The sequence below is a fragment of the Chiloscyllium plagiosum genome, unplaced genomic scaffold (assembly GCF_037043375.1).
Source record: "Chiloscyllium plagiosum isolate Xiang-an unplaced genomic scaffold, Cpla_swu_hap1 HiC_scaffold_24, whole genome shotgun sequence".
NCBI classification, from domain to species: domain Eukaryota; kingdom Metazoa; phylum Chordata; class Chondrichthyes; order Orectolobiformes; family Hemiscylliidae; genus Chiloscyllium; species Chiloscyllium plagiosum.
Window position 1 is genome coordinate 15,928,306 of NW_028270162.1, and position 27,708 is coordinate 15,956,013.

The 27,708-nt window shown below is 43.5% G+C and overlaps 1 protein-coding gene across 1 annotated transcript in view; it reads right to left on the reverse strand.

Annotated features, from left to right (window-relative positions):
- myo1ha (myosin IHa) overlaps window positions 1-27,708 on the reverse strand; it is an 80,011-nt gene that overhangs the window by 12,933 nt on the left and 39,370 nt on the right. The window contains exons 14-28 of the mRNA XM_043715494.2: window positions 26,017-26,108; window positions 23,998-24,092; window positions 23,298-23,344; window positions 20,885-20,965; window positions 19,202-19,307; window positions 17,097-17,214; window positions 15,910-16,023; window positions 12,561-12,637; window positions 10,219-10,287; window positions 9,544-9,628; window positions 7,364-7,526; window positions 5,573-5,656; window positions 3,822-3,915; window positions 3,687-3,742; window positions 506-641 (exon numbers count right to left, since the gene is read on the reverse strand). Coding sequence (XP_043571429.2) covers window positions 506-641; window positions 3,687-3,742; window positions 3,822-3,915; window positions 5,573-5,656; window positions 7,364-7,526; window positions 9,544-9,628; window positions 10,219-10,287; window positions 12,561-12,637; window positions 15,910-16,023; window positions 17,097-17,214; window positions 19,202-19,307; window positions 20,885-20,965; window positions 23,298-23,344; window positions 23,998-24,092; window positions 26,017-26,108 — 1,417 coding nt within the window. The remainder of the gene's footprint in view (window positions 1-505; window positions 642-3,686; window positions 3,743-3,821; window positions 3,916-5,572; window positions 5,657-7,363; window positions 7,527-9,543; window positions 9,629-10,218; window positions 10,288-12,560; window positions 12,638-15,909; window positions 16,024-17,096; window positions 17,215-19,201; window positions 19,308-20,884; window positions 20,966-23,297; window positions 23,345-23,997; window positions 24,093-26,016; window positions 26,109-27,708) is intronic.

Genomic DNA, 27,708 nt, shown 5'->3' on the forward strand with positions numbered 1-27,708 from the left:
GCCACTCACCACCCTGAGAGGAAATATTCCTGCCTCTGATTTCCCGTTGCACAGCAGCTGACAAGAACCAGGATTGAGGAGGATTTAATGGCCGCAGGTCGGGAACTCAGCAACACAATGACATTGGCTGAAGGGCTTGGGGAGGTAGAGACATTATGGAATGAGACATGGGCATGGAATAGAGAGGAGAGTATTTGTGGGAATGCATGAGAGGTACAAGACTGGAGGCGAGGCCTAGGAAGCAAGGGTAGGATGGGAAAGGGATCGGGATGAGAGGATGAAAGGAATGGGAAAGATAAGACATGGGTTTTAAAAGGAGTACTATTCCAAAAGAGGTACAAATTGCACTGTTTATATTTTGTAGCTTCCATCAATGTATTAAATATTATTTTCCCCATTTGGCCTGACCTTGAGCTGCCACATGGTGCAGTGGCTGTAGTCAGCAGGTAAGTTCTATATTTAACACATACCCATCAAAGGTTTGCTGAAAACAGTGACTAGTTACCTTTGAGAGTCGCATATTCGATTTTCTGTTTGATTTTGTCTTCTTCAACAATATAGGCTTTTGACTGCATCAAGAGCAATTGTCTAGGTCTTGGTTTGAAACCATTTCTGTTGTATTTGATGACAGGAACACCATACTGTAAACAAGTAAGCACAGATAGAATCAAATACTCACAACCATCATCAGGCTTTTGCTAGTAACACCTTTCCTGGAACTCTTTCATATCACTCTCTTCACCTGCAGGTCACAATGGAGGAGTGATGATAATCTAATGATAATCTGCAATATTTTCATCAATAGCAAATATGTTCAACTTGGGGAATCTCTCCTTCTGGAATGATTGGTGAATGATCTGCTCAACGTCAAACCGAGCCATTGAGACCCAGTGGCTCTTCAGTGTGATCTTTGGTTGATATTGTCCTAATTGAACTCAGTGACAGTGCAGTGATTAGTTCCAGTCAGACTTGGAAAGCCATCAGATTTGGAGATCTAGTGGCTAGGCCACTGGAGCGCATGCTGCAGTTTCTTCAGAAGCACAATGTGCACTTTGTCCTGAGGGAGTCTAGAAAGGGAATAAAGGAATCCCTGTTTTTACAACAAGTGCAGCACTCGGATTCTGAACTCACCTCCACTGAATCTTCCCAAGAAATTCACTGCTGCTAGATGAGCTGTCGATATTAGCAGCTACCTTCTGGAGGTGAGAGGGGATATTTAAAAAAAAAAGTGTATCCTGACTGTCACATTAAACAGTGACATCAGTTTAATTCCTGCTATAAATCTGAGCTATAATGTGCCATCTGAGTTCAAACAGCATTTATCCACAATGCAGTGTATTCAGGGATTCTCTTCCGAAAGGATAATGCCCACCTGCTGTCTAACTCACATCACGCACTGCTGAAATCTGGCAAGTCAATATGGATAACCCTTTAAATGTGGCAGTGCAGAATACACAGCATCACATGCCCCTGTACAAGAAGGGTAGCAGGGATATTCCAGGTAACTACAGACCAGTGAGCCTGACGTCGGTGGTGGGGAAGTTGCTGGAGAGGGTACTGAGAGATAGGACCTATTTATATTTGGAAAGGAATGAGCTTATCGGTGATAGACAACATGGTTTTGTGTGGGGGAAGATCGTGCCTTACCAACTTGATAGAGTTCTTCGAGGAAGTGACCAAGTTGTTAGATGAAGGAAGGGCTGTTGATATCATATAGATGGACTTTAGTAAAGTGTTTGATAAGGTTTCCCATTGTAGACTAATGGAGAAAGTGAAGTCACATGGTGTGCAGGATGTTCGAGCTAGGTGGATAAAGAACTGGTTGAGCAACAGGAGACAGAGAGTAGTAGTTGAAGGGAGTTTCTCAAAATGAAGAAAGGTGACCAGTGGTGTTCCACAGGGGTCAGTATTGGGGCCATTGTTGTTTATAATATACATAAATGATCGAGAAGAGGGCACTGTTGGTATGATCAGCAAGTTTACAGATGACACAAAGATTGGTGGAGTAGCAGAAAGCATAAGGGACTGTCAGAGAATACAGGAGGATATAGATAGACTGGAGAGTTGGGTGGAAAAGTGGCAGATGGCTTTCAATCCAGACAAATGTGAGGTGATGCATTTAGGCAAGTCTAATTCTAGAGAGAATTATATAATGAATAGAAGAGCCTTAGGAAAGGTTGAAGGGCAGAGAAATCGGGGAGTGAAGGTCCATTGTACCCTGAAGACTGCTGCACAGGTGGATAGAGTGGTCAAGAAGGCATATAGTATACTTGCCTTCATTGGACAGGGTATTGAGTATAAGAGCTGGCAAGTCATGTTAAAATTGTACAAGACATTGGTTCGGCAGCATTTGGAATACTGTGTACAGTTCTGGGCGCCACATTACCAAAAGGATGTGGACGCTTTGGAGAGGGTGCAGAGAAGGTTTACGAGGATGTTGCCTGGTATGGAAGGTGCTAGCTATGAAGACAGGTTGAGTAGATTAGGTTTATTTTCACTAGAAAAAAGGAGATTGAGGGGGGACCTGATTAAGGTTTACAAAATCATGAAGGATATAGATAGGGTGGATAGAGACAAGCTTTTTCTCAGGGTGAAGAATTCAATAACGAGAGGTCATGCTTTCAAGGTGAGAGGTGGAAAGTTTAAGGGGGATACACACAGTAAGTACTTCACACAGAGGGTGGTGGGCTTTTGGCACGCGTTGCCAGCAGAGGTGGTAGAGATAGGCACGATAGATTCATTCAAGATGAGTCTGGACAGATGAGTAGGTGGGGAGCAGAGGGATATAGATGCTTAGGAATTGACCGACAGGTTTGGACAGTACGTTTGGATCGGCTCAGGCTTGGAGGGCCGAAGGGCCTGTTCCTGGGCTGTAAGTTTTCTTTGTTCTTTGCTCTTTCTTCAATAACTGTGTGCACAGAGTGACTGTACCATGTGAGGAACATCATGTTGTCACCTTACACCAAGGTGTAAGCAAACAGCTGATCAAAATAGCATACATTCATTTTATGGCAGTCATGAATGCAGTTTTTACTTTTAGAAAGTCCAGCTAAAAACCAAGGAAATTTACTTCACAAAAGAATGCAGTGTAACATAGAGACAATTTTAACCGAACATGCTATGATACACATGGGGTCAGATACAATGCTGATTTTACAATCCGAGTGACTGTTGAAGGTATAATGCAGAATGATCTGGGTGTAAATGGTATTTCCACAAGGTTCCTGTTGATGAGATAGGTTAAAATTAATCTGAATGTCTGCAGCATCTCATCCTTATAACCCAGCGCCTCAGTAAGTTATCCAGTAAGTTTGGGACCACTTGCTGGTCTCCTCAGAGTCACTGCCTCTTCAGTCTGTCTCCCACATTCCCCTTGAAATGGTGACAATATTTGCTAGGCTCCTTTAACTAACGGAGACTGTTGTGCTGCAGTTACGACATAGTTCTGGTTAACCAGGACATGCCCCTCTCTTACCGCCTGCCTGTCAGAAAGATTTGCAAGTTGATAACCAACCTGTTGACTGCTTTATCAATGCACCTTCTGTAGCCACCAAGTCCTGAGATGGGACTCAAACCTTCAGACTCAGAGGCAGGGACACTACCCTGTGCACCATGAGAGCTCTTACTATCTCTGTAATGGTCTGCCCTGCAGACAAGGTGTGACTGAATGGAATTTGGAATTTTACCCTGAGCCGTTCATGTCGGATCAGCTGAAATGCCTTCGGGTTGATGTCCTGTTCACCTGAGGATGGAAACACAATGTTACAAGGAGGAGGAGCACGTGGAATTTGTTGCCCAGTAGAAGTGCAGTGTGTACTTACGAAGTCTGCTGTCACTAAAGGGTTTGGTGACACTTTGTTGGTAACCCTCTTTCTTCCCTTTAAACAGTGTGCTGGCCACAACCTTTTGCTGCATCTGTGTAATAAAGGCAGTCACGTTAGAAAATGAAGGATGTGTTAATTCTTCGATAAGGTACTGTCTGGTACCACACTAAACAGCCTTTCCTGTGAGCGCCATAATGAGTGCCATTGATCAGTAAGACAGCAGGGGGCATCAGAGCTTAGCTCAATCCTGCCCTCACCCACATTTTGCAAGTAACACCTGTCTATTGTCTGTGGCCATCATCAAAGGTGGCTGAGATGCTGCCCACAGAGCCCAATAGCCTGTCACTATGCCATCTGTATTCATGTCAGCTCAGGGTGAGACATGAGAGGAGAGTCACCCTCCTGGTATGGGGTGGGGTTGTGCAGGGAACAAAAATAAGGAGGAGAGCGATATTTCCATTTGTGGATTATATATGGCAGACCATCTGGCAAACAAAACAAACATCTTCTGTCTTGCAGGCAGCAATAGTTCAGTTTTTGGACTTCATATCAATTTCAGAAATCATCAATAATCCAACAGACATCTGCACAGCCAAAACCAGCAGAAAAGTTTCAATAAAGACAAAGCTTCATGTAACCAGATTGGCAAGATGTTGTGGTTACTGAGCATCTTACACAAACAGAACTAGCTCCTTGGGATAAGGGCTGAGGAAGTGTGGCTCACATACAGACAAAACCACTCTTCCTGCCAAGATGTTATTTTATTGTGAATTGTCCACCTATCACTAACTGTACACAGGCCTACAAACATGGAACAAGAACAGTCCTCTCTGCCCTTCGTGACTACTCTGTCATTCAATTACATCACGGCTGATCTGATTTTAACCTCAACCCTACAACTGTAGAGCATGGAGCAAAGAATAGGAGAGTGGTCCCATCAGCCTGCTGTTTCACACACTCAGCATGGGCGCACAGGACTGAGTAAAGTCAATCTCTGCTATAAGGCTCTACGTCTGAGATGTTCCTTTTCTCAGGTTATATATGACAGCAGGCATGTTAGTTGTTGACTAACTCACCGCCCTCCACCACTGAGAAATCTTGCCCTATTTGGTGCTAATTACTTTGCTGACCAATGAGCTTGTTGGCAAATTTCAATCTGTACCGAAGCCTCATCCAGGCCTATCAGCTGTCAGCAGCTACTTGGTCGTAAAGACCATTAGTCGAGGCCTCATCTTCAGGGGATCCAATGGCAGGGAAGTAAGATTTATACTTTTGCTTCTCTTGGGGTGAAGGGCACAGGAAGAGGGAAGTCATGGTAGTGCCAGAAGCAAGGGACTGGGGCTGACTTCCGGAGGCCACCACTTTGCCTCCAGGTTGTGTCAAATGGAGACCCCCTGACCAAAGTGGCAGGCAGATTGGCCTGGTCACCCCATCAGGAAAGCTGGTACCCTCCCCAGCTGCCCGGAAGGCAGGTAATCAGGGAGTTGGCAAAGTTGAGACACTTAGGTGGCCATTAATTGAAGGCGAGTTGAGAAGGTCCCCACTCAGCAAGGGTGAGAAGTCAAAAAGAGGTCAAGCATGTCTCCAGGGGCCACTCCTTCAACCATTTCCCCTTCTCGCCACTGCTGCTATGGGGGGGAGGGGGGGGGGGGGGTTGCTTGAGGGTGTGGATGGGTAGAATGTGATTGCAGCCTGAGATTTTAAATTTGTACACATCCAGAAATGGGCGTCTAAAAAGACATAATTACCTGCAGCTTGTGTTGGGCAGAAATTCCCCTGCAATATTTCAGAACCAAAGTGCGCATGTGCAGTTTCTGGAGCAGTTCCGAGGTCTGTCGGAGCAGAAAGTTTAGAAAAGGTTACTTTCCTTTTGTTGACAGTAACAGTGTCCTGTCACTTGTCACTTTTACTGCTTTCTGTGTTAACTCTCACCAAGTTAGATGGACAATCTACCAGACCTCCCTGGTGAAGTTCTTCAATTGACCACTAGGTGGCCAATCTCAGCAGCCCATTAAATCTCTCTCCATTGAATATCACCTTCCATCTTGTACAACAAAACTGAAAACCCAACATGGTTCCCTACAACCATCCCTTACAAATTGTTTTATGGGTACTTCCTTTAAGTGCACAGCCCCCTTTGACTCTTTTTCTGCATGGCCTACATCTACATCACTGATTGAGGTCAGAGCTTGCCAACTCTTCACCCATAACCCTGGAATCGACAGCAATTACAGATTTCATCTCTGGAATATTGCTCAGCAAAATTAAGATCAGAAAATGTATGTTGCATTTATTTTCTCTAAGTGCTTTGGTTTTTGAAGGTATTTGGAGAGGGAGTAAAGGACTGTTTGAAATTGTGTGGGGTGGGGAGAATAATCTGAGGAAAATTCCAGGACTGTCTCCAATTAGAGTTTGCAATACTGAAGCTCAGCAAGGAAAAAGATTCGAATTCATATCACCTACTGTAAAAGATTTAAATTCATACTGCTCAGCCCAGTGTGCTGTTCAGCATGAGACAGTCATACAGTCATAGAGATGTACAGCACGGAAACACACCCTTGGTTCAACTCGTCCATGCTGACTAGATATCCTAGATAAATCTAATTCCATTTGTTAGTATTTGTTCCATATACCTTTAAACTCTTCCTATTCATATACCCATCCAGATGCATTTTAAATGTTGTTCCAGCCTCCACCACTTCCATTGACAGGTCATTCCATTTATGTACCACCTTCTGGATGAAAATCTCACCCTTAGTTTCCTTTTAAATCTTTCCCACCTTACCTTAAACCTATGCCCTCTAGTTTTGGACTCCCCCAGCCCCGAGAAAAGACCTTGTCTATTCGCTCTATCAATGTCCGTCATGATTTTATAAACCTCTATAAGGTCACCCCTCAGCCCCCGACACTCCAGGGAAAACAGCCCCAGCCTATTTAACCTCTCCCCATAAGTCAAACCCTCCAACCCTGGCAACATGCTTGTAAATCTTTTCAGAACCCTTTCAGGTTTCACAACATCCTTCCTGTAGCAGGGAGATCAGAATTGAATGTAGTATTCCAATAGTGGCCTAACCAATGTCCTGTACAGCCACAACATGACCTCCCAACCCCTGTACTCAATGCTCTGACCAATGCACTTGTCAGAATAGGAGAGAACCTTGTTGCAAAGGGAAATGAATCACATCAAAAATCTCTCACAAAACTACTATTGCTGCTCATTTTCTAACAGATTTTCCAGTAGAGAGTCTAGCAACATACACTTTTACCTATATGTTGTCACCTGTAGTTACAAATAGCAATGACCAGCATCTCCAACTTACTCTTCAACCCAGTTGACCAGGAATCTCTCCTGCTCTTAACCAGCTGCCATTGACAAGTAAGTGTTAGAAAGATTTCCTTGTTATGCGAACACACAGTCTGTGCCTGAGGTAGGTCATGAACCCTCGATTCTCCTGCACCCCCTGATAAATGAACACTCACAATGCCATAAATTAAGGGAAAGCATTTGCTGTGAAGCTGTCACCCCAGCCTCTCCCTACCGTCTGCAGGTAGGCCGGAGGTTTGAGCCATGTCTTTTTATCCAGAACAGTCTGCGGCAGATTTTTCCTGAGGTTCATCAGATAGTTTGACCGAGCAAAAGCCAAGAAATCTTTATTTTCCGGGCAAGCAGGCTGATTTCTGAGCATGAAGCCTTTTATAAATCTGAAGAGAAGAAGCAGAATTGCAAGAATTTTAGAGGAAGATTTCCTAAAGGGACGGTATTCTTTAAAGGGACAGTGCATTTTAATTAGATTAGATTAGATTTCCTACTGTGTAGAAACAGGCCCTTCGGCCCAACAAGTCCACACTGACTCTCCGAAGAGTAACCCATCCAGACCCCTACCCTATGTTTATCCCTGACTAATGCATCTAACACTATGGGCAATTTAGCAAGGCCAATTCACCTGACCTGCACATCTTTTGGATTGTGGGAGAAAACCCATGCAGACACAGGGAGAATGTGCAAACTCCACAAAGACAGTTGTCTGAGGCGGGAATTGAACCCGGGTCCTGGTGCTGGGAGGCAGCAGTGCTAACCACTTTGAGTGGTCCCACCAGCCTGCTGTTTCACACAGCTCAGATGCACAGGATTTAGTAAAGTCGATCTCCTACAAGGCTCTACAGCTGAGATGTTCCTTACATGAGAGCAGGCATGTTAGCTGTTGACTAACCCACCGCCCTCCACCACTGAGAAACCTTGCCTTATTTGGCCCTAATCATAATGGTTAACATTAGAACGGTTGATCTTCTCATGCTACCAGTAAATATTTAATAATTTATAACATTGTTTTAAAGATAATTATTTGTAATGTTTTATCCCATAATTATTTTCCTATTTTAGTTATCTTAGCAATTAATCGATAACTTGTAATGGGTCTGAACTAGTAGCTTTAGGGAACACTTGAAGATGATTTTCTATTTCTTTGCTTAAAGACAATAAATCTCAGCTCACTGCCTCAAACACAGAGAGTGTTGGAGAAATTCAGCACTTCTGGCAGCATCAGTGGAGAGAGAAACAGAGTTAATACTTTTGAGTCTTGTTTAATCTTTGTCATAATAGTTTTGAAAGAAAGCTAAAAAAAAAAAGGCTAAGGGAATCCTGGCCTTTATACCTAGACAACTAGAGTACAAGGATGCAGACATTATGCTGCGGTTATACAAAATCCTGGTTAGAGCCCCACTTGGAGTATTGTGAGTACTACACCTTAGGAAGGATTTATTAGCCTTGGAGGGAGTACAACATAGGTTGATGAGAATGATACCTGGACTTCAGGGGTTAAGTTATGAGGAGAGATTATCCAAAGTAGGCCTGTTTTCTCCAGAATTTGGAACGTTAAGGGATTATCTGATAGAAGTCTTCAAGACATTAACAGGAAACAACAGGATAGATAAACTACTTCCACAGGTTGGGGGTTTCTAGAACTAGTGGTCATAGTCTGAGAATTAGGGCCAGACTGTTCAGGAGAGATGTTAGGAAGCACTTCTATACAAAAAGGGTGTGAGATATGTGGAACTCTCTTCCATGGATGCTGGATCAGTTGTTACATTTGAAACATTTGTTAAGTAAGAGGATTAAGGGATATGGGTCAAAGGCAGGTGCATAGAGTCAGGCTGCAGATCGGCCATAATTTCACTGAATGGCAGAGCAGGCTCAAGGGGCTGAATGGCCTATACCTGTTCCTATGTTCCTATACCAGACCCAAAACATTAACAGTTTCTGTCACCACATCCGCTGCCAGACCTACTGAGTTTCTCCAACGTGCTCTGTACTTATTTCAGACTTCCAACATCTGCAGTATTTTGCTTTTATTACTGCCCTGTCCATTATGCGGTGAGATTTGATGAAAACATATTGGTCGAACATAAAAACCGAAAGAACTGGGGATGCTGCAAAATCAGAAACAGAAGCAGAAGTCGCTGGAAAAGCACAGCAGGTCTGGCAGCATCTGTGAAGAGAAAACAGAATTAACCTTTCAGGTCTGGTGACCCTTCCTCAGAACCCCTCTGAGGAAGGGTCACTGAACTTGAAACAGTAACTCTGATTTCTCTTCACAGATGCTGCCAGATCTGCTGAGCTTTTCCAGCAACTTTTGTGGAGCAAACATAGATTCTTGAGACCGTTAGAGCTCAGTTTGGGCATGCCAATTCCATTAAAAGGAAATGTAACGAGACTGCCTACTTTTTGATGATTTTCACAGCCCATGATCTCTTCCCTGCGTCCTGTCTTGCCTGAATTCCTCTCCAGCAGGTCTCAATCTTGATGGCTGGAATAAACACCAAAAGCAGCTTACCCTGCTGTGACCATTTCCCTTCGTTTCCTTGTCCCTAAATCATTGCGTTGCCCAGAATCTGACCAATCGTTCTTTTATCAAATACACTCATCAAATATCCATCAATAGTTTTCGTTATTTCCCTTCCAGTGTAGGTACAGGGGAGTGGAAGTGTTTCCATGGTTGCAGAAAACAGTCCCTCTGCAATTTGCCCCATCTCTTATCCATCATGTTTCCCTCCTCTAATTCAAAGGGAGCAGCAGGGGCCTGAGATTGCTCACTGTAGGACATTGGATGCCATACATGCAAATCGTTTACAGAAAGCCGCGACATAAGATATTGATAGGTTGAGAAACCTTGGAGGTAATTTGAACTTAGAACCACCAATCAGGATTTTACACCCTGGCTTATTAACCATTTGGTGACTTTAAGGCCTAGCAAAATCAGATACGGTGTAAAATCAATGTCACAGCCTTATGTTGTCATTGTGTCAACCGTCAGGTGAATTTATACACAGCTGGTAATAAAATGAAGAGGTAAATGAAATGGATGCAATGGCAGGGTGCCCATTCTTTCCCTCTTACCTGCTTTTTTCTGTTTCTGAAACTCGCCCCTTTGGATTTTGCCCCTGTATTTAGCCTGGAGTCTCGCAACTGGGAAAGGGAGAAAGGTGGATTGTGATGGACAACATTCAGGAGCAGTTCAAACAGTCAAACAGTCAGTGGTTAATAATACGATTGCATTCTTGGCCATGGGGCAGTGGGAAGTGAATGCCTGTTACCTTCATTTAGCTTTCAACAGCTGGGTAAGGAAACACGCCAGCGGATTTGCGAGGGGGCCTTACAACAACAATTTGCACTTACATAGCACCATTATTACAATATCTTAAGGCGCTTCACAAAAGGGTGCACAGACAAAATGGTGTACCAGGCCACAAAAGGAGATGTTAGTACTGGTGACTGGTGACCAAAAGCTTGATCGAAGGTTTTCAGGAATGTCTTAAAGGATAGGATAGGAGAGAGAGAGAAAGCTTTAGGAAGGGAATTCCAGAGCTTAGTGTCCAGGGGAATGAAGACAGAGCAATGATGGTGGAAAATCAGGGAGGCACGGTGGCTCAGTGGTTGGACTGCTGCCTCACAGCACCAGGGACCCAGGTTTGATTCCAGCCTTGGTGACTGTCTGCATGGTGTGTGCACGTTCTCCCTGTGTCTGTGTGGGTTTCCTCCTGGTGCTCCAGTTTCATCCCACAATCCAAAGATATGCAGGTCAGGTGAATTGGCCATACTAAATTGCCCATAGTGTTAGGTGCATTAGTCAGGGCTAAATATGGGGAGTGGGTTACTCTTCGAGGGTCGATGTGGACTTGTTGGGCTGAAGGGCCTGTTTCCATACTGTACGGAATCTAATCTAAGTGTCCAGAATTGCAAAAACTTATACAACTCTCTATAAGGATTGTATATATATTATATTAGAGAGATGCAGGGGTGGGTGAGGCAGGGATGGAACAGGGAGAAGATACCTACGGCGATGGTTCAGTTGTGGAAAATTGAAATATTGCTCATCATCATGCCAGCAGATACATGGGAACACCACCTCCTGCAAGCTATCCTCCAAGCCACTCACCATCTTGATCTGGCAATATATCACCGTTTCCTCAGCATCACTGGGTCAAAATCCTCAAGCGTCCTTCCCTAACAGCACAGCATTGCTTTTCCTACAGCACACAGACTGCAGCAGTTCAAGAAGGTAGCTCATCATCAACTTCTCAAGAGCAACTAGGAATGGACAATAAATACTGGCCCAGCCAGTGAAACCCAGATCCTGAGAACAAATTTTAATAAGGGCCCAGAAAGAGGAATCTGGATGAAAGGAGGAAAATTAATGCCAGTCAATTAAAAATTTTCTATTTTATTGAGGGTTTTTTGCATGATTCTGCTCAAGTTCCATTATCCCTTGTTTTTCTCAAACATACATGGTGTTTGAATGTCACCTGTTGCCAGTGGTTTGAAGAGATGACTGCTGATCTCAGTTCCCTCTTTCATTATCGAGAGAATATCGTCTCTGTGCAGAGGGTTGGGATTGAAAGAGAGCAGAACTCAAATGCATCCTCATCCTTGCTGCATGCCATACAATATTTGAGCCCCCCTTCCCCTGGAGTTTATACATGAGTCTCTGGGTTAAAACCTGTTACTGATGGACTAAAGGATGACCTGCTAACAAACACATTTCAGGAGGAATAATGATGAGTGAGTGGGTGTGCTAGACCTTCGAAAACTTTGAGTAGATGGGCTCGAATGCACAAATTATTCAAAGTGGAAGGACACGTGAGTTCAGTTGTTAATATGTGAATGGATTTGTTAAGTTTTAAAATAATGATCCTGCTACACCTGCCTAACAAGAAACTTATTAAAAAGAAAATCGAGTTCCACTTATTTAGTTTTCCTGCAGCGCAGGTAGGTGCAATGATGACCTTGCAGATGTTAATCAGGCCCACAGTTAAAATGGTGTGGACAACCCAATGACATCGAGATGTGGCACTGCCAGTTTAAACAGTCTCCCCTTCTCTAGCACGGGTGGCTCTCTCATGCCTGCAATCAAACAAGGCAAAAAAAATGGTTTGGAGAACATACAGAAATGAGGCCTGAATGCCCACGAACATGTAATCCTCCACCCACCACACTCAACCCCCAGCCTGCATCATGCCCACTGGGTTAGGATAAAATCACCCTTGACTAAGTTTTTGTTCATCTGACTGATTCTTACATGAGGTGCCTCAGTGCCATGTGACGCTCATGCTCCTGTGAAACACCTTGAGACATTTCATGATGTTGGAGGTAATTTATGAATGTGTGTTGTTGTATTTATTGTCCCATACACTTTTAAAGTTAGATAGAAAGTCAGGGAGCAGAGAGGTCCGCAATCACACCTAGGGCATTCTTGCTGGCTTGATACGCATCTTCGGTGGCAAACAGCGTCTTCGGAAAACGGATAAATATCTTTGTTCTGAAAAGCGAAAAGAAACACCTGTTAAATCTTAATCAAACACCCAAATCATGGAATGGGGTGTCCCTCTTCTGAGGCTACACTTGTGTCCTTGGAGAGGGAGCACATGGTGTCTATCAATACTCTGAATGTCTTTAGAGAGAGGTGGGCACTGCAGGGGGTGGAAAGATTTATTTCTCACTCTAACTCCATTCTGATTTTGACCCCTCCCTCCTTCCTCACTTTTGTTGTCATAGCACCACCTCCTGATGGGTTTTACACGTCAATTGATAATGTAATTAGAGTGATTAACAACCGTGCGGTGGTGTGTAACTGCATCTCCAAATATAAAGAAAGAGGATTGAGGCTGGATCTTTTGGTAGGGTGGTAGTGTCCCTACCTCAGAGCCAGGATGCCTAGATTCAAGTCCCACCTGCTCCAGAGTTGTTTAATAACATCTCTGAACAGGTTAATTAAAAATACCAATGATGGAATGGAAATGGGCACAGGAATGCGGAGTTCAAGAAAACTTGTTTCTGATCAATATTTTTAATTCAGAAAGGAGCTGAGACATGGTCTTGTGTGTTGCTCTTATGTTTGGAAAGAAAGTGGCCTGAAGTGTGTCCAAGAATCTGAAGAGGAAGACAGGATTTGATGAGGTCAACATATGCTTCCTTGCAGGTTTTAAGGCTCTAAATATGAGAAGCTTACTAATAAATGCAAGAGGGAATTTGGGAGAAATGTATTTTCTCAGAAAGGACTTAGATTGTGAGATTGGATATCGCGAGGGGTTGAGGTGAATGTCCATGGGGAAACTGAAGAGGTAACTGAGGGAGAAATGAAGGGGATGAGCAAAGTGTTAGCTGAAGGTGGCTGTGAGGAGGAGATGCCTGTCGAATCTGGACTGACTAGAATCTGTGCCACACCTTCATCTAATTCTACACAGGTAGGATTGAGGTTGTAGGGCTCATAAGTCACAGTTGTAGTGCCCTTGCCTCTGAAGTAGGAGGTCTGGGTTCAGGCGCCACCTGTGCCAGAGGTAATGCATCCAAATAGGTCGATTTGAAATATCTACAATTTGTGTTTTGGGTATCACTCTTGAGAGATGCCTGAAAAGAGTTTACATCTTCTTGTCAGCTGTTCCATGCCTATCTCATTGGGGGCATGGCGTTTGGGTCTGCTGGCTACACAGTGACAGTGCTGAATAATTCCACGGAGGGAAGATGGCCCCATCACTGGGGTGCCCCTGTGGTGCTCTCTACTGGTGCCATGCTATTAAGAGGCTGCCAGTGACAGTACCCTCTTATGGGGCACAGACACCTGTCTGCCAAAGCCACCTAACCAATGTTGGCCAATGAGTGTGGGATGATGGTTTTTTTGAGGTGGGGGAGAAGCTGCCAATGGTCGATGAGCCTGATGATTCTAAATGGGAGGCCGGTCAATGGACCAGCAGAACAGGTGAGGCTGAACCCTCCATCCCCTCTATACCCTGCCCAACTTTGCTGGGGTCCAACAGATAAGGCTGAGGAGTCAGCCACTTGGTGAGATGGCAGGGAACCTGCAAAAAATTCCAAATCTCATTGTTCATCAGCTCCTACATTACCCAATGGCTACACAGACAGAGAATGATCTATACTTGTGCGTCCGTTGTAATTCAGGGAAGGGCTTTACAGTCAATTTAACAAGGTAATCAGGAATGTCCACATGTCCCCTCAAAATTGCTGCTCCTTTCAATAAAATCATGGCTGGTCTTCATTTCATAGATCACATATAATACCATATACATCAAGGGGAGGGAGTGGTGCACAGTAATGTTACCGGACTAGTAATTCAGAACCCCAGGCTAATGTTTCTTATTCATTCATGTGATGAAGGTGTCACTGGCTAGGCCAAGCACTTATTGCCTATTCCAGAGGATAGTTGAGACTCAACCACATTGCTGTGAGTCTGGAGTAACACATTATCCAGACCAGAGAAGGACAGAAGTCACCTTCCCTAGAGGATATTAGTCAACCAGATGGGTTTTTCCAACAATTGACATTGGCTTCATCTTCATGCTCAGAGGAGAACATGCCTCCATCTACATCAACAGAACTGAAGTTGAGAGGATGGAGAGTGTCAAGTTCCTCAGAGTGACGATAAAGGATACCCTCTCCTGGACTTTCCACATCGATGCGACGGTCAAGAAGGGACAATAACACCTCCTCTTCCTCAGGCAGCTCAGGAAATTTGGCATGTCCATAAGGACCCTCACTAACCTCAACAGATGCACCATTGAGAGCATACCATCCAGCTGCATAATGGCAACTGCTCTGCCCAGGACCATAAGGAACTACAGAGGGTGGTGTGCACAGTCCAGATCATGACGGAAGCCAACCTCGCATCCATTTACTTCGCATTCCATTTACACGCCTTGCTGCTGCAGAAAGACTGCCAACATCATCAAAGACCCGTCCCACCCAGTAATGCTCTCCTATAACTTCTTCTATCAGGCAGAAGATACAGAAGCTTGAACACACGCACAAGCAGTTTTAGGAACAGCTTCTTCCCTGCCATTTTTAGACTGATGAATGGACTCTCCAGTCTCAAAAAAATGCTGATGTTGCTAACATTGATGTTGCCTAGTGCACGCCCTGTGCAATATAACCTGCATGCCTCTGTCTAAGTCTTTATGATCTGTACATCCTTGCTTACTATGATCTACCTGTACTGCTCGTAAACAAAGCTTTTCATGGTACTTGTGCACATGCTGACATATCAACCAAATCAAATCAAGTTATTGGACTCTTAATTCCAGATTTTTATTGAATTAAAACGTCCCCATCTGCCATGGTAGGATTCAAACCCGGGTCCCCAGAACATTAGCTGGGTCTCTGTATTGACAGTCCAGCGATAACACCACCGGGCCATCACCTCCCCCTCAAGCATGGGTTTGAACCTCATCATGACAGATGATTAAATATGAATTCAATCATAATCTGGAAGAAAACCCTACTGTAAAGGTAAACACCGTCAATGTCATAAATCCATCTGGTTCACTAATGCCCTTTAGGGAGGGAAAGCTTCCACCCTTACCTGGTCTGGTCTAAATGTGACTCCAGACCTAAAGCAATATGATGGACTCTTAACTATCCTCTGGGCAATTAGGAATGGGCAATAAATGCTGGACCATCCAGCAATACTTGCATCCTATGAACAGATTAAAAAGAAATCACTTCCCTGATTCTATCACTGTATAAAAAGCCAACCTGATATCACTTCTGACATTTGTAGATGATGTTTTCTTTATGTACCTTCCCATTTTGTATTCCTCCTGTTTGTAGCCGATATATTTCACCAGTCGTTCAACTCCTTCTGAAGCAGGTCCATGCCAGTTTGGCCAGGTGTCAGGACACAGTAACTTATACCTACAAGAAAAGAAGATGGAAATGTGTGAACAGGTAACTCCAACTTTAAGATATCAAGGAGGTCAGTGTCCTTGTTTATCTTGCCTCCCTTTGCATTATTCAGCACCTGGATGGTCCACTTGTCCAATTGAATCCATTAGGGAAACAGGAGGACTATCCCTGAGCCTGTCACTACCTGAAACTTGCCTGACACTATTCTATCTCATGACATGTCTGTCCTATTCCCCTTTCTCTGGTACCTTCAGCACATGTCCTCCTCCAGGAGCCTATTGATATTGGTTAATGGGCTACCCAGCTGTGGGATATTGCCCAAGATGCAACACGATTTCCTTTCCCTTTCTATATTCTTCCATGAGAGAAAAGTGAGGAAATACAAATAGTAGGTGGTGTTACCTCAGAATCCACTTAGGTTAAGTGAAAGGCATTTATTAAGACAATCGGGGCTGTAGCTGTAAAGGGATTATCGGTCGCTAATTAGAGCCAAATATCCCGAAGCAACCCGGGGTGTTATGTTTAAAACCAGTCTGTACCTCAGTACAGATCCACATTCCATTTCTCTCTGAGCTATTGGATCATTCCAGAGGGCAGACCTGATACTTGACTAGTTTCTCCAGTGCCTATGTTCATTGAGAAGTTTGTGGCTGGGTCATCTTGAAACAAGGTCCTATTCTCTGCTGAGTTACTCCCAGTCTGATTTGTCTTTCAGCCAGGGTGAAACTGGGTTCATGTTGGCCTCAGAGCCCCCAGGTGAATAAAAGGGAGAAAATTGGCCAGGCCACTGCTGCAATTCATTGGGCAGTGCATGTGTGGACATCAAGTGAGAATAGGATGGCACGGCCAAGATTGGACCTCCCGTGGCACTCACTCATTCAGAGGAAAAGTAGCCAATTGGGTGAAGTACTGGAGGATGGCCGTCCACCAGAGCATCAATACCCAGTAAGCGCTGGTACTGGATGAACACTGGAAGGAGAATTTGACTCTGTTTGCTTCATTTGTGTAGCCTGGAAAAGAAAGTTTCTTTGTCCTTGAAACGGTCAACAGAACAGCTACATCCATTGGACATATCTCCTCACCTTTTCAAAAAAGCATCAAACTTCCTGCGGTAAGCGAAGCCCGCTCGCCTCACACGCAGGTGTTCCATCAGACCCAGGTACTTCACCTGATGTCTCACAAGCATGTCATCAAATCTACCTGCAAAGAGACGGATGAGACAGGAGAATAAATTCATTTTGTCAGTAGCAAATCTCTGTACTTACAAAACTGTTTTTTGAGGATTTTGGAGAAGATTTGTAGCTCAGGTTGTGAACCAGGTTGTAGGTTTGTTCGCTGAGCTGGTGGGTTTGTTCTCAGACATTTCGTCTCCATGCTAGGTGACATCATCAGTGAGCCTCTGGTGAAGCGCTGGTGTTCTGCCCCACTTGCTATTTATCTGTCTCGGTTTGTTGTGGTAGGTGACACCATTTTCGGTTCTGTTTCTGAGAGGTTGGTAAATGGGGTCCAAATCGATATGTTTGTTAATAGGGTTCCCATTTCAATGCCAGGCCTCGAGGCTAAACAAAGGCATGCATGGGAATTCCTCGAGGCCTGGCATTCAAACCAGAACTCCATTAACATAGATATCAATTTGGATTCCATTTACCAAGCTCTCAGAAACAGAACTGGAAATGATATTACCATCACAACAAACCGAGACAGATAAATAGCAAGAAGACAGAACACCAATGTTTCATCGGATGCTCACTGATGATGTTACCTAGTGTGGTGACGAAATGTCTGAGAATAAACCCAAATCAGCGAGCAAACTTACAACCTGAACAACTTTAAAAATTCACTTATGGGGTATTTGTGTTGCTGGCAAGGTCTGCTTCTATTGCCCATCCTTAATTGCCCAGAATCGGCCACAAAATGAATCCTTTTGTGATGGTACTGTGCCTTTAACAGAGATGTGTTCTATTCTACTTCTCCTGCAGAGTGTGTGCTGGAACGTCTCCTTCAGTTGGTAAATGGTTTTTGAGTTCTCTCTGGGTGTTTTTTTTCAAAAAATGAGATGAAAGAGTAGGCGAGGTGAGGGCTTACACAGACCCAGGAAGGCTGTTAGTTTTAGCTCTCAGTTTGAATAAGGTTTTCTGCTGGCTGCTGGGTAAAAAGCTTGAGTTCCCAGCTGCCAGAATGAAGCCTTAGGGAGAGGAGCTTCCTCTTAAAGATCAGAAGGGGCAGATTGTTTCTTTCTTCTGGACTGGAGAGAGGCAGCACGGGAGAACCAGAACTGAAGTGCATTTATTTTGTTGAGTATTTCAATAAAGTTGTGCCAATTCTTCTTTTGTTTGTATATTAACTATGTTGTACGAATAAAGTGTGTTTTGGTTAAATTCTAGTGGTGAACCAATTGAATCACATTTGGAACACAGAACCTTACATTTGCCTTTAAATAAATGTAAAAATTAGGATCTAGGCTATCTCCTTCTATTCCTTTGGATGGGGTCTGGTCTAGTTCATAATACTTTAGATATCTTCGACCAACCTGTTCAGAAATGTCAATCTACTGCTCTGGAGTAGGTAGGACTTGAACCGGGCCTCCTGATTCAGAGGGAGGGACATTACCACTGTACCAAAGTCCCTACAAATTGAAGTTTTAATAATTGATTTTGATTCATTGAATGAACCATAATTCCCTTTATCTCGCTATTTAAATTTCATACTGTCATGGTGTTTTAAAGAATTCACCCATGGGTTTTTGGATGTCACTGGCTATGATGTCATTTATTGCCCATCCCTAATTGTGCTAAGGTTTTTTAACATCAAGAATCTGAGGTCACATGTAGGCCAGACCAGGGAGGATAGTGGGTTGCCTTCCTGAAAGGGCATTACCAAATCAGATGGGTTTTTATGACAATCAGCAGTAGTGATATGGTTACCATTAAGCAAGCTTCTTAATTCCAGATACTTGACTGAATTCAAATTTCACGGTGTGCCTTGGCTGAGATTTGAACCCATGATTGCTAGTCTAGTGACATTACCACACAGCCTCGGCCTCCCCTGATGGTGTGGAGGAGAATGTGCAGTGGGAAATGGAAAGCTTGACCATTTTTGCCACATCAAGCAGCCCCAAGGTCAGGTACACCACCCTGAAGTGGCGTTCAGCAATATTCAACACGCTCGTGCAAAGTCTGAGGATTACCTGGCTGCTTGGCATCATTCGGCTTGATACACCTGACATACGAAGGCACCTTTGACATCAGGATGTCAATCAGACCCATCAAGCTGTACCTGAACTGTGTGGCCACCTATTGGAGGAAAAAACAGTTGTAGGAATGCACAGTGAGTCAGAGCTCGGGGCTCTTGTGTCCAATTTGGCAGCTCACATCAGATTTTTCTTTGTAACGCTTTGTAAATAAACACATTGTCTGCAGTTGTTGTATCCAGTAACTATGTTTAATGAAAGCGGGCTGCAGCTCCTTCTAGAGTTACAAAGATGAGCAATATTTAATAAAACGTAAATATTTCACCACAAACTATGGCAGCTCTTAATGTGAAGATCAATACGTTTGTCGGCAATAGGCCTGTATTATTCACATGACTTCACAGTGATATTCAATTCTCTGGGTGTGTCAATGGACAGAATGTTAAGAGCCACACAGTCCAACAGGATTCTCTGTGCTAAACTAACTGATCTTAAGCTGGGTAACAGCACAGGTATGACAATCAATCTCAGGGCTCTTGGATTAGGGAGAGAAACTTCATGCAGCATTGTCTCATTCTGATGGTAGGACTGTTTTCTTGGAGTCAGAGAACGTGGGTTTGAACCCCGTCCCAGAAATTGTGCAGGTAATCCAGGTGGCTGCTCCAACAACACAGTACTGAGAGACGCAATGTTAAACAGAGACCACACCCTCTCAGATTGTCATAAAAAGATTCCACGATACTAGTCAAAGAAGAGGAGGGATGTTCCCCTGGGATTCCTGGCCAACAAGTATTGTTTAACAGGCATTACTAAAACAGACCACTTCATTGCTGTTGATGGGGGCTGGTGCTGCTCAAATTGGCAAATGTACTTCCTACATTACACCTGGAACTATGCTCCAAAACTATTTAATTACCACTAGGTGCTTTTTTGGAACATGGGCAGGTTGTGAAAGGCGTTATATAAATGCAGGTTTTTCTTGTTTTCATTCCGATGACAGCTGGAAGTTACTTTTACATGAAAACTGAAAGCACTGTGGATGCTTAAATCACAAACACACACAGAAATTGCTGGAAAAGCTCAGCAGGTCTGGTAGCATCTGTGGAGAGAAAATCAGAGTTAACATTTCGGGTCGAGTGACCTTTCCTCAGATGCTCCCAGACCTGCTGAGCTTTTCCAGCAATTTCTGTTTTTGTTCCTTTTATATGAAAAGTGAATGGCAGTTCTTCCCCACACCTCACATTAGCTCGTTTTATAATAATGCCATCTTTATTCTGTTAGTTGGAGGCAGCTCCTTAGTGGGTAGTCCCTGCCTCTGCCCCTGCCAGCAGCACTGGGTTCGAATCCCACTCCCAGACTCAGTGGAAGGAATAATGATACCATGGTTTAATAAGCTGATAAACAGTAAGCTGCCAGTCCTTTCAACACCTTCCCACAATGCACCAAAGGGAAGAAAACATGGGTGAAGATGCAAAATACACGGACAGACTTGGCTCTCTTGTGAGGAATTGCCACACAACTCCTTCAGCAGAGAAACTGGATAAAATTAGTCAAAAACAATGGATAGAAAATAATCTATTAACAAGACATTGGTGAGCTGGCCTTGGCGAGGTACAAAAACACAGGAACGTTATTTAGAGCTAATCATGATTTAAATAGACAGCAACAGCAAATACTCACTGTCTCAGGTCTTTTCTTGGTATCTAATTCGTTTGAAGTGAAGCAGTTTTTAACTATGAAGTTTGTGGAATCACACATGACCTGCACAAAGAGACAGAGAGTTGCCAGTCACATATTCATATGTTTGATACAATGTCAATTTTTGTATGAAACAAATTCAATAAAAAGAGTTTAAAAAGTCTAAAAGCATAGGCTATCCATAGAGTGATGGGGGTTGGGGCCAAATGGCCAGTAATTGTCATGTTCAATTGTTCTATATTTGAAAACATAGACTTGTTTACTATTGATGCTAACTGTGTTTGATTAGTTAGGTTTTGGTGTAAAGGTTGCTGGAAGCAAAAAGCTGTAACATTTTAAACTTCTGCGAATGGAATCTGTTAAACATTAACAAACTGGTGTCATCTCTGCATTGCTCTGGAGATATAAAATGTATGACAGCAACTAACACTAAATTTGTGAATGTGCACATTAAAATGGGGAAATCCAGAAGTTGCTGCCTGTGATTCTAAGTTTTTTGAAAGGATTCATGCTGTGCTTCCTCCGACTATGATCAATGTGTTATCACTGAGCTGACAAGAACGTCCACTCTTTTGGTCTTATTTCTACCCAGAAAACTTGTAAAAAAGTTACACGTTGTTGAATGAGTTGTAACTGGGATATTAGCAACTTGCTAAGTTCATAAATACTGTTTAACAACCTTACTTACTTCAAAAGAATAGTTTTACATTTTTTGAATACCAACATTCTCTGTAATAAGAAATTACATATGTTTTTAAAAATATTTGTAAATTTAGTTTTTGTTGTTTAACTTTGGCCTAACTCCCACATGTATGTTCCAATCATTTATTCCGTTAGCTGTAAAATCGAAAACAGTGAAGAGAATCAAATTTTTTTTTAACTTTCTCTTTTGCTGTGCATCGAGATACTTCGATGTGATCCGTTATTTATTCTGTTTGATGTTAGGCAGCTAGAGGTCCCTTGATTTTGGCACCACATTCAAACTAATATCAGGAAGGAGGAAGGGGATAAGTCCAGGCTGCAGAGACTGTCAGTCATTTTGGGAGCTGCTGTCTTCGAGGTCAGGGGAAAGTGTCTTTACTTTGCCAGTGACTGCAAAATCCATGCTAATTAGTCAAATAGAAGTTAGGGAAGGGGAAGTGAGGTTCAAAGACACAGTCATCCATCTTCTCACTCCCCACCGTCCGTTCTAGAATACCCACATAGACACAAAATATAAAAGTACAAAAACTGAGGCCAAGCAGGAAATTGCTTAGAATGGGCAGATGCACAAGTCAAGGTCTGAAAGACAATTGCCTGCATAAGTCACAGCCAGTGGGCGGCACGGTGGCACAGTGGTTAGCACTGCTGCCTCACAGCGCCAGAGACCCAGGTTCAATTCCTGCCTCAGGTGACTGTCTGTGTGGAGTTTGCACGTTCTCCTTGTGTCTGCGTGGGTTTCCTCCGGGTGCTCCGGTTTCCTCCCAAAGATGTGCAGGTCAGGTGAATTGGCCGTGCTAAATTGCCCGTAGTGTTAGGTAAGGGGTAAATGTAGGGGTATGGGTGGGTGGCGGGTCGGTGTGGACTTGTTGGGCCGAAGGGCCTGTTTCCACATTGTAAGTAATCTAATCTAATCAGTTATCTATTTTGAGGAAGGATCACTGGACCTGAAATGTTAACTCTGAATTCTCTCCACAGATGCTACCAGACCTGCTGAGCTTTTCCAGCAATTTCTGTTTGTGTATCTGTTTTGGCTGATTATCCCTTGCAACCAGATTCCTTCACTTAAACCACATCTGTAAGAAATGTTGGTGTGTCTGACCTGGAGGATTTAAATCATGAAAAAATCTATTAAAATAGAACTCGTAAAATCACCTAAAATTGGCTATAACATGAATGGCGATCCTTCAATATCCTTTCAATTTTCAGTTGTTAAAGCTTCAAGTTTGTTCCAGCTTGTGGGAATTTTTCTGAGTTATCTTGTTTTATAACTTATTCTTTACTCTGGTCCATGAATACTGGGCCTTCAGTGACATTGATCAATATTCCTTATAAATAAGTGCTTGGTGATACAAGGTATTTTACATTTAGATTCATTTCTCCTCTTTTGGAATGGTTTGCCGCATTAGATCACAGGATTCAACATGCAGCAGCTCAGCTAACTATCCCTATGTGTCCATCACCTCAACAGCGACCCACACAGATTATCATCTAGCTGGTTAGTGCTGCCATCACTTGCATTGGATGTTAAGTCAAGGTCATAACAGTTAATTCAGTGGGATTGAGGAATGCTCTTGATATGGAATTGTTGAGTACGGTCAGAGTTTCTCATCATCAATGATTTCTGTCTCCACAGTCACACATCCCCTTTAAGGAAGGGCAGCCCTGAAACTGCCTTTCCTAAGCTGATGCTTACCTCTTTGAGATTCCTGTACAGGAGATCATTGTTCTTATCAAGAAATCCTAGATGAAGGAGAAATAAAACAGAATTATACCTTTACAGAACATTAAGAGGTACAAAGTTTGCCATCGCAAACTGTTTAATAAAGGAACGTTCTCCAATATTGAAAAGTTACGCAATGTCTTTTCTCCCAATGAAACAAGGAAGTGACCCCACCATTTGAGTAAACAATACTGTAGTGAGACCCCCTGTCTGGTGAGCACAGGACTTGGCAGCATGTGAACTTCCAGACCTTTTAACAACACTTGCAATCTTCAGATAGAAGGATGCAATTAAATTAGTAACAAGTATCATTATTCACTCTGAGCCGGCATTTCTGTGGTAAAGTGTTAGTGATGCATGTGTTATATACAAGAATGGGTACAGATTTAAAAACAGTAAGTGCTGGAGAAACTCAACAGGCCTGGCAGCATCTATGGAGAGAGAAAAACAGAGTTACCATGGAGTACAAAATGGTTCTTCATTAGAACCATTGCAAAGAAGTCACATCGGACTTGAAATGGTAACTCTGTTTCTCTGATGCCAGGTCTTCTGGGTTTCTCCAGCACTTTCCATTCTCACTTCAGACCTCTAGCATTTGGCTTAAGGTTTTACATGTAGGTTAGGAGTGGCCACCAGTTATGAGCCTGCTCCTAGTCTATGGCCCCTGACTCACCTACAACGTTATATGTGACTTCTCCCGCATAATGTAGCAGCCTGAAGTCACCACGACACATGGTCTTCCTGGTCTTCTGATCTGCCAACTTGTGTCTGCAAGGCAGAGTGGAGAACAGATGACCGTCATTGGGTTAAAGTCTTTATATACCCTCGTTGACGGCAATCATCTGGTTAGATCCATGAAAATTTAAATGCCCTTCAGGCTTAGAAGTGAATGTTTGCATTTCCTTCCGTCACCTAAAATAAAGTTAATTTGGCATCTCTGCACATTTCTTCACTTTCTCCCTCCTTCTCCTGATCTAATGCTCCTCACACAATCCCATAGGCACCAGCAGCTCTTCACTACCTAGCCATGTATAATTCCGACAGGGAGGGGCGGGAGACTATCTGACTCTAATGTGTCAAAATTCAACACAATTCTACATTTGACTGTCACCTGCACATCTTCACATTTGATAGGAGTTGACTCATATGCAGCATGTTCCCAGGCTGAATGGACACTGGGTCAACTGGTTATTCAACTTCTATCCTCACTGTGGTCAGCAAAACCAGCATGTACCAGGGTCTGAATGTGGGGAGGTGGGTAGCTCAGTAGCACGCTGATGGATTTCGTATTGTCCACTGTGTCTCTAAGAATCATAAAAACCCATCACTTACTGTCAAGTATCTTTAAGTTAAATCACCAAGGTGATCTCTGCAACCAGAATGATTGGGAAAATAATAAAAACAATTTCTTTCTCTAAGGATCGTGGCGTTGTCTTTCCTAATCAGAAATTTTGGATCTGATTGAAATTGGAACTCTACTTGGGCATATAGAATGGCTAAATAGAAAGGGTCTAAGTCAGATACAAAGAAGGAAGGTTGTATACCCAACAATGGGGGCACGTTGCCAATGCCCAGCGCTGTCTGATGGTTAACTGGTGCAATGTAGCTCCATGGTCATTACCACTGGACTAGGATTGGGCAGATGGAAATAAAGTCTATGGCTTCACAGGTCCAAGAAATAGATCAAAGCTTAGATTCAAGTAAGTGGATTCCAAACTTCACCACTTCATTGAATTCACTCAGAGATAAAAGTATAGAATCCCAACAGTGTGGAAGCAGGCCATTTGGCCCATCAAGTCAACACCTACCCTCTAAACAGCATCCCACCTAGACCCATCACATCTCTGTAACCCTGTAAACAACATGGCTAGCCCACCTAGACTGCACATCCTTGGACACTATGGACAACAGAGCATGGTCAATCCACCTGACCTGCACATCTTTGGACTGTGGGAGGAAACCCATGCAGACACGGGGAGAACATACAAATTCCACACAGACAGTCAGCTGAGGGTGGAATCAAAACTCGGGTTTCTAGCGCTGTGAGGCAGCAGTGCTAATCTCTGAGCTATTGTGTCATACCTCAATAGATATTGAAGGAATGTGGGAAATGCGAAGGAGACAAAAGCAGATCAGGTCCCTTTTCTAGTTTGAGTCTAAAAGTAGAAGAAGATGGATGGGGTTTGGATGGGGTTCGATTTGCCCATTGAGCTAGGAAAGCTTAGTGAGGTAAGCTTAAAAACAGGAGCAAGCTGCAATTGGGTGACTCAGATCTCAGATCCTAACCTGTTCATTCTGAGCATTTCCTCTTCCTGCTAAGTGTCTCTGGATCTGGGCAGAGTGTTCAGAGGGGTCTCAATTTATTCCTTATATTGCAATATGGAAGTTGGCTGGTCAGGGGATCGGCCTCTTCTCTCTTTCTCAGGCCAGACTGTGGCACAGCACTGAGCACAATCTGATCTGAGCATGCTCAACTTATGCTCGCCAATACACACACCATTCTATTCTCCAGGACTGTACCTCCATGACAACAAACTTCTCAATTATAAAAAAAAGGCAAAAAAGTATTCAATTCCTGGTTATCAACATAACCCTTACCCCACCCCTTCCCATAAAAACCTTGATGTAAAAGTTGTAATCTCAGAGATGCAGTGGAAGCTGTGGGCTCAGACACAGCCCCTCAGATACCCACGTCAGGAAATGAGGGTGAGCTCCCACTTTCTCCTCTAGTCTGTCCAGGAAAGTAAGGTCTGTGGCTTCTCCAGGTCGTAGACACTCTTCATCCTTAACAGAAAGGAAACACAGTGTCACTCAATTAACACCACGTTACACAGAAATGCCAAAAATGTCTCCGATAGAGGTAACCCAGGCAAGTTGAAGAATGCTCAAAGGGGGAGAAGCAGAGAAGTTGCTGTAAATCACATTCCATTGTAACAACAGTGAATAGTATTGAAGGAATGTAAACTTTAGAACCCATGACCCTGTATATCTGTACAGGCTCTTGGCGTTATTCAATTAGTCCACTCTTTTTCCTTTTTCCCATAGCCCTATACATACTTTGTTTCCCCTTTGGAAATTGTTGTTTCCATCACCCTTTCACAAAGAACAACTACTTCTTATCTCCCCTCTAGAATACAGGGACAGGTGAAGGCCATTCAGCCTTCGGATCTGCCCCCCAGCACTCTCCCCCCTCCCCAGCCCCCGGACCCACCCTCCACCTCCACTGTTGTGAACTATGTGTGGGGTGTGTGTGTGGAGATAAGGTCATTGCTGTGATTGTGGTCTAGGAGCCTGCTGTCTGAGGTCACACATGGAGAATCCCACGCATGAAGCTGAGGGAAATTGCGACTGTAATACCAAATTTAACAAATTTGTTGCTGAACAAAGAGACCTTGGAGTGCAGGATCATAGCTCCTTGAAAGTAGAGTCACTGGTAGATAGGATAGTGAAGAAGGCGTTTTTATGTTTTTTTTTATCAGTCAAAGCATTGAGTACAGGAGTTGGGAGGTCATGTTGAGGCTGTACAGAACATTGGTTAGGCCACTTTTACAATGTTGTGTGTAATTCTGGTCTCCTTCCTATTGGAAGGATGTTCTGAAACTTGAAAGGGTTCAGAAAAGATTTACAAGGATGTTGCCAGGAGGATTTGAGCCACAGGGAGAGGCTGAATAGACTGGGGCTGTTTTCCCTGGACTGTCAAAGGGTGAGGGGGTGACCTCATAGAGGTTTATAAAACCATGAGGGGCATGGATAGAATAAATATACAAAGTCTTTTCCCTGGGGTGGGGGAGCCCAGAACTAGAAGGCTTAGGTTTAGGGTGAGAGGGGAAAGATATAAAAGGGACCTAAGGGGCAACTTTTTCACGCAGAGGGTGATACGTGTATGGAATGAGCTGCCCGAGGAAGCAGTGGAGGCTAGTACAATTGCAAGAATTTAAAGGCATCTGGATGGGTATATGAATATGAAGAGTTTAGAGGGATATGGGTCAAGTGCTCGCAAATGGGACTAGATTAGGTTAGGATATCTGATCGGCACGGATTTTCCGTGCTGTACATTTCTATGACTCTCTGAGTCAGTGCCTGCAGAGAGAAGGAAAGTGATAATAGACAAATGTTGGAATAAAGCCAATTGATTCTGTCAATGCTTCAGTGTAGGATCTTGGTGGAAGAACATAGGAATTTAAATTGGCCATTCAACTTTTTGAAACAATTTTATCTTTAAATTAGATCATGGCTCAGATGTCTTTTTATGGTAGCCCTTCACCCTGGCTCATTAATGTCCTTTACGGAGATGAAGGTGATATCCTTACCTGGTCTGGTCTATAAGTGACTCAAAGCCCACAGAAAATAGCCAAGCCAGTCACTGGTATTCAAGAAGGAAGCT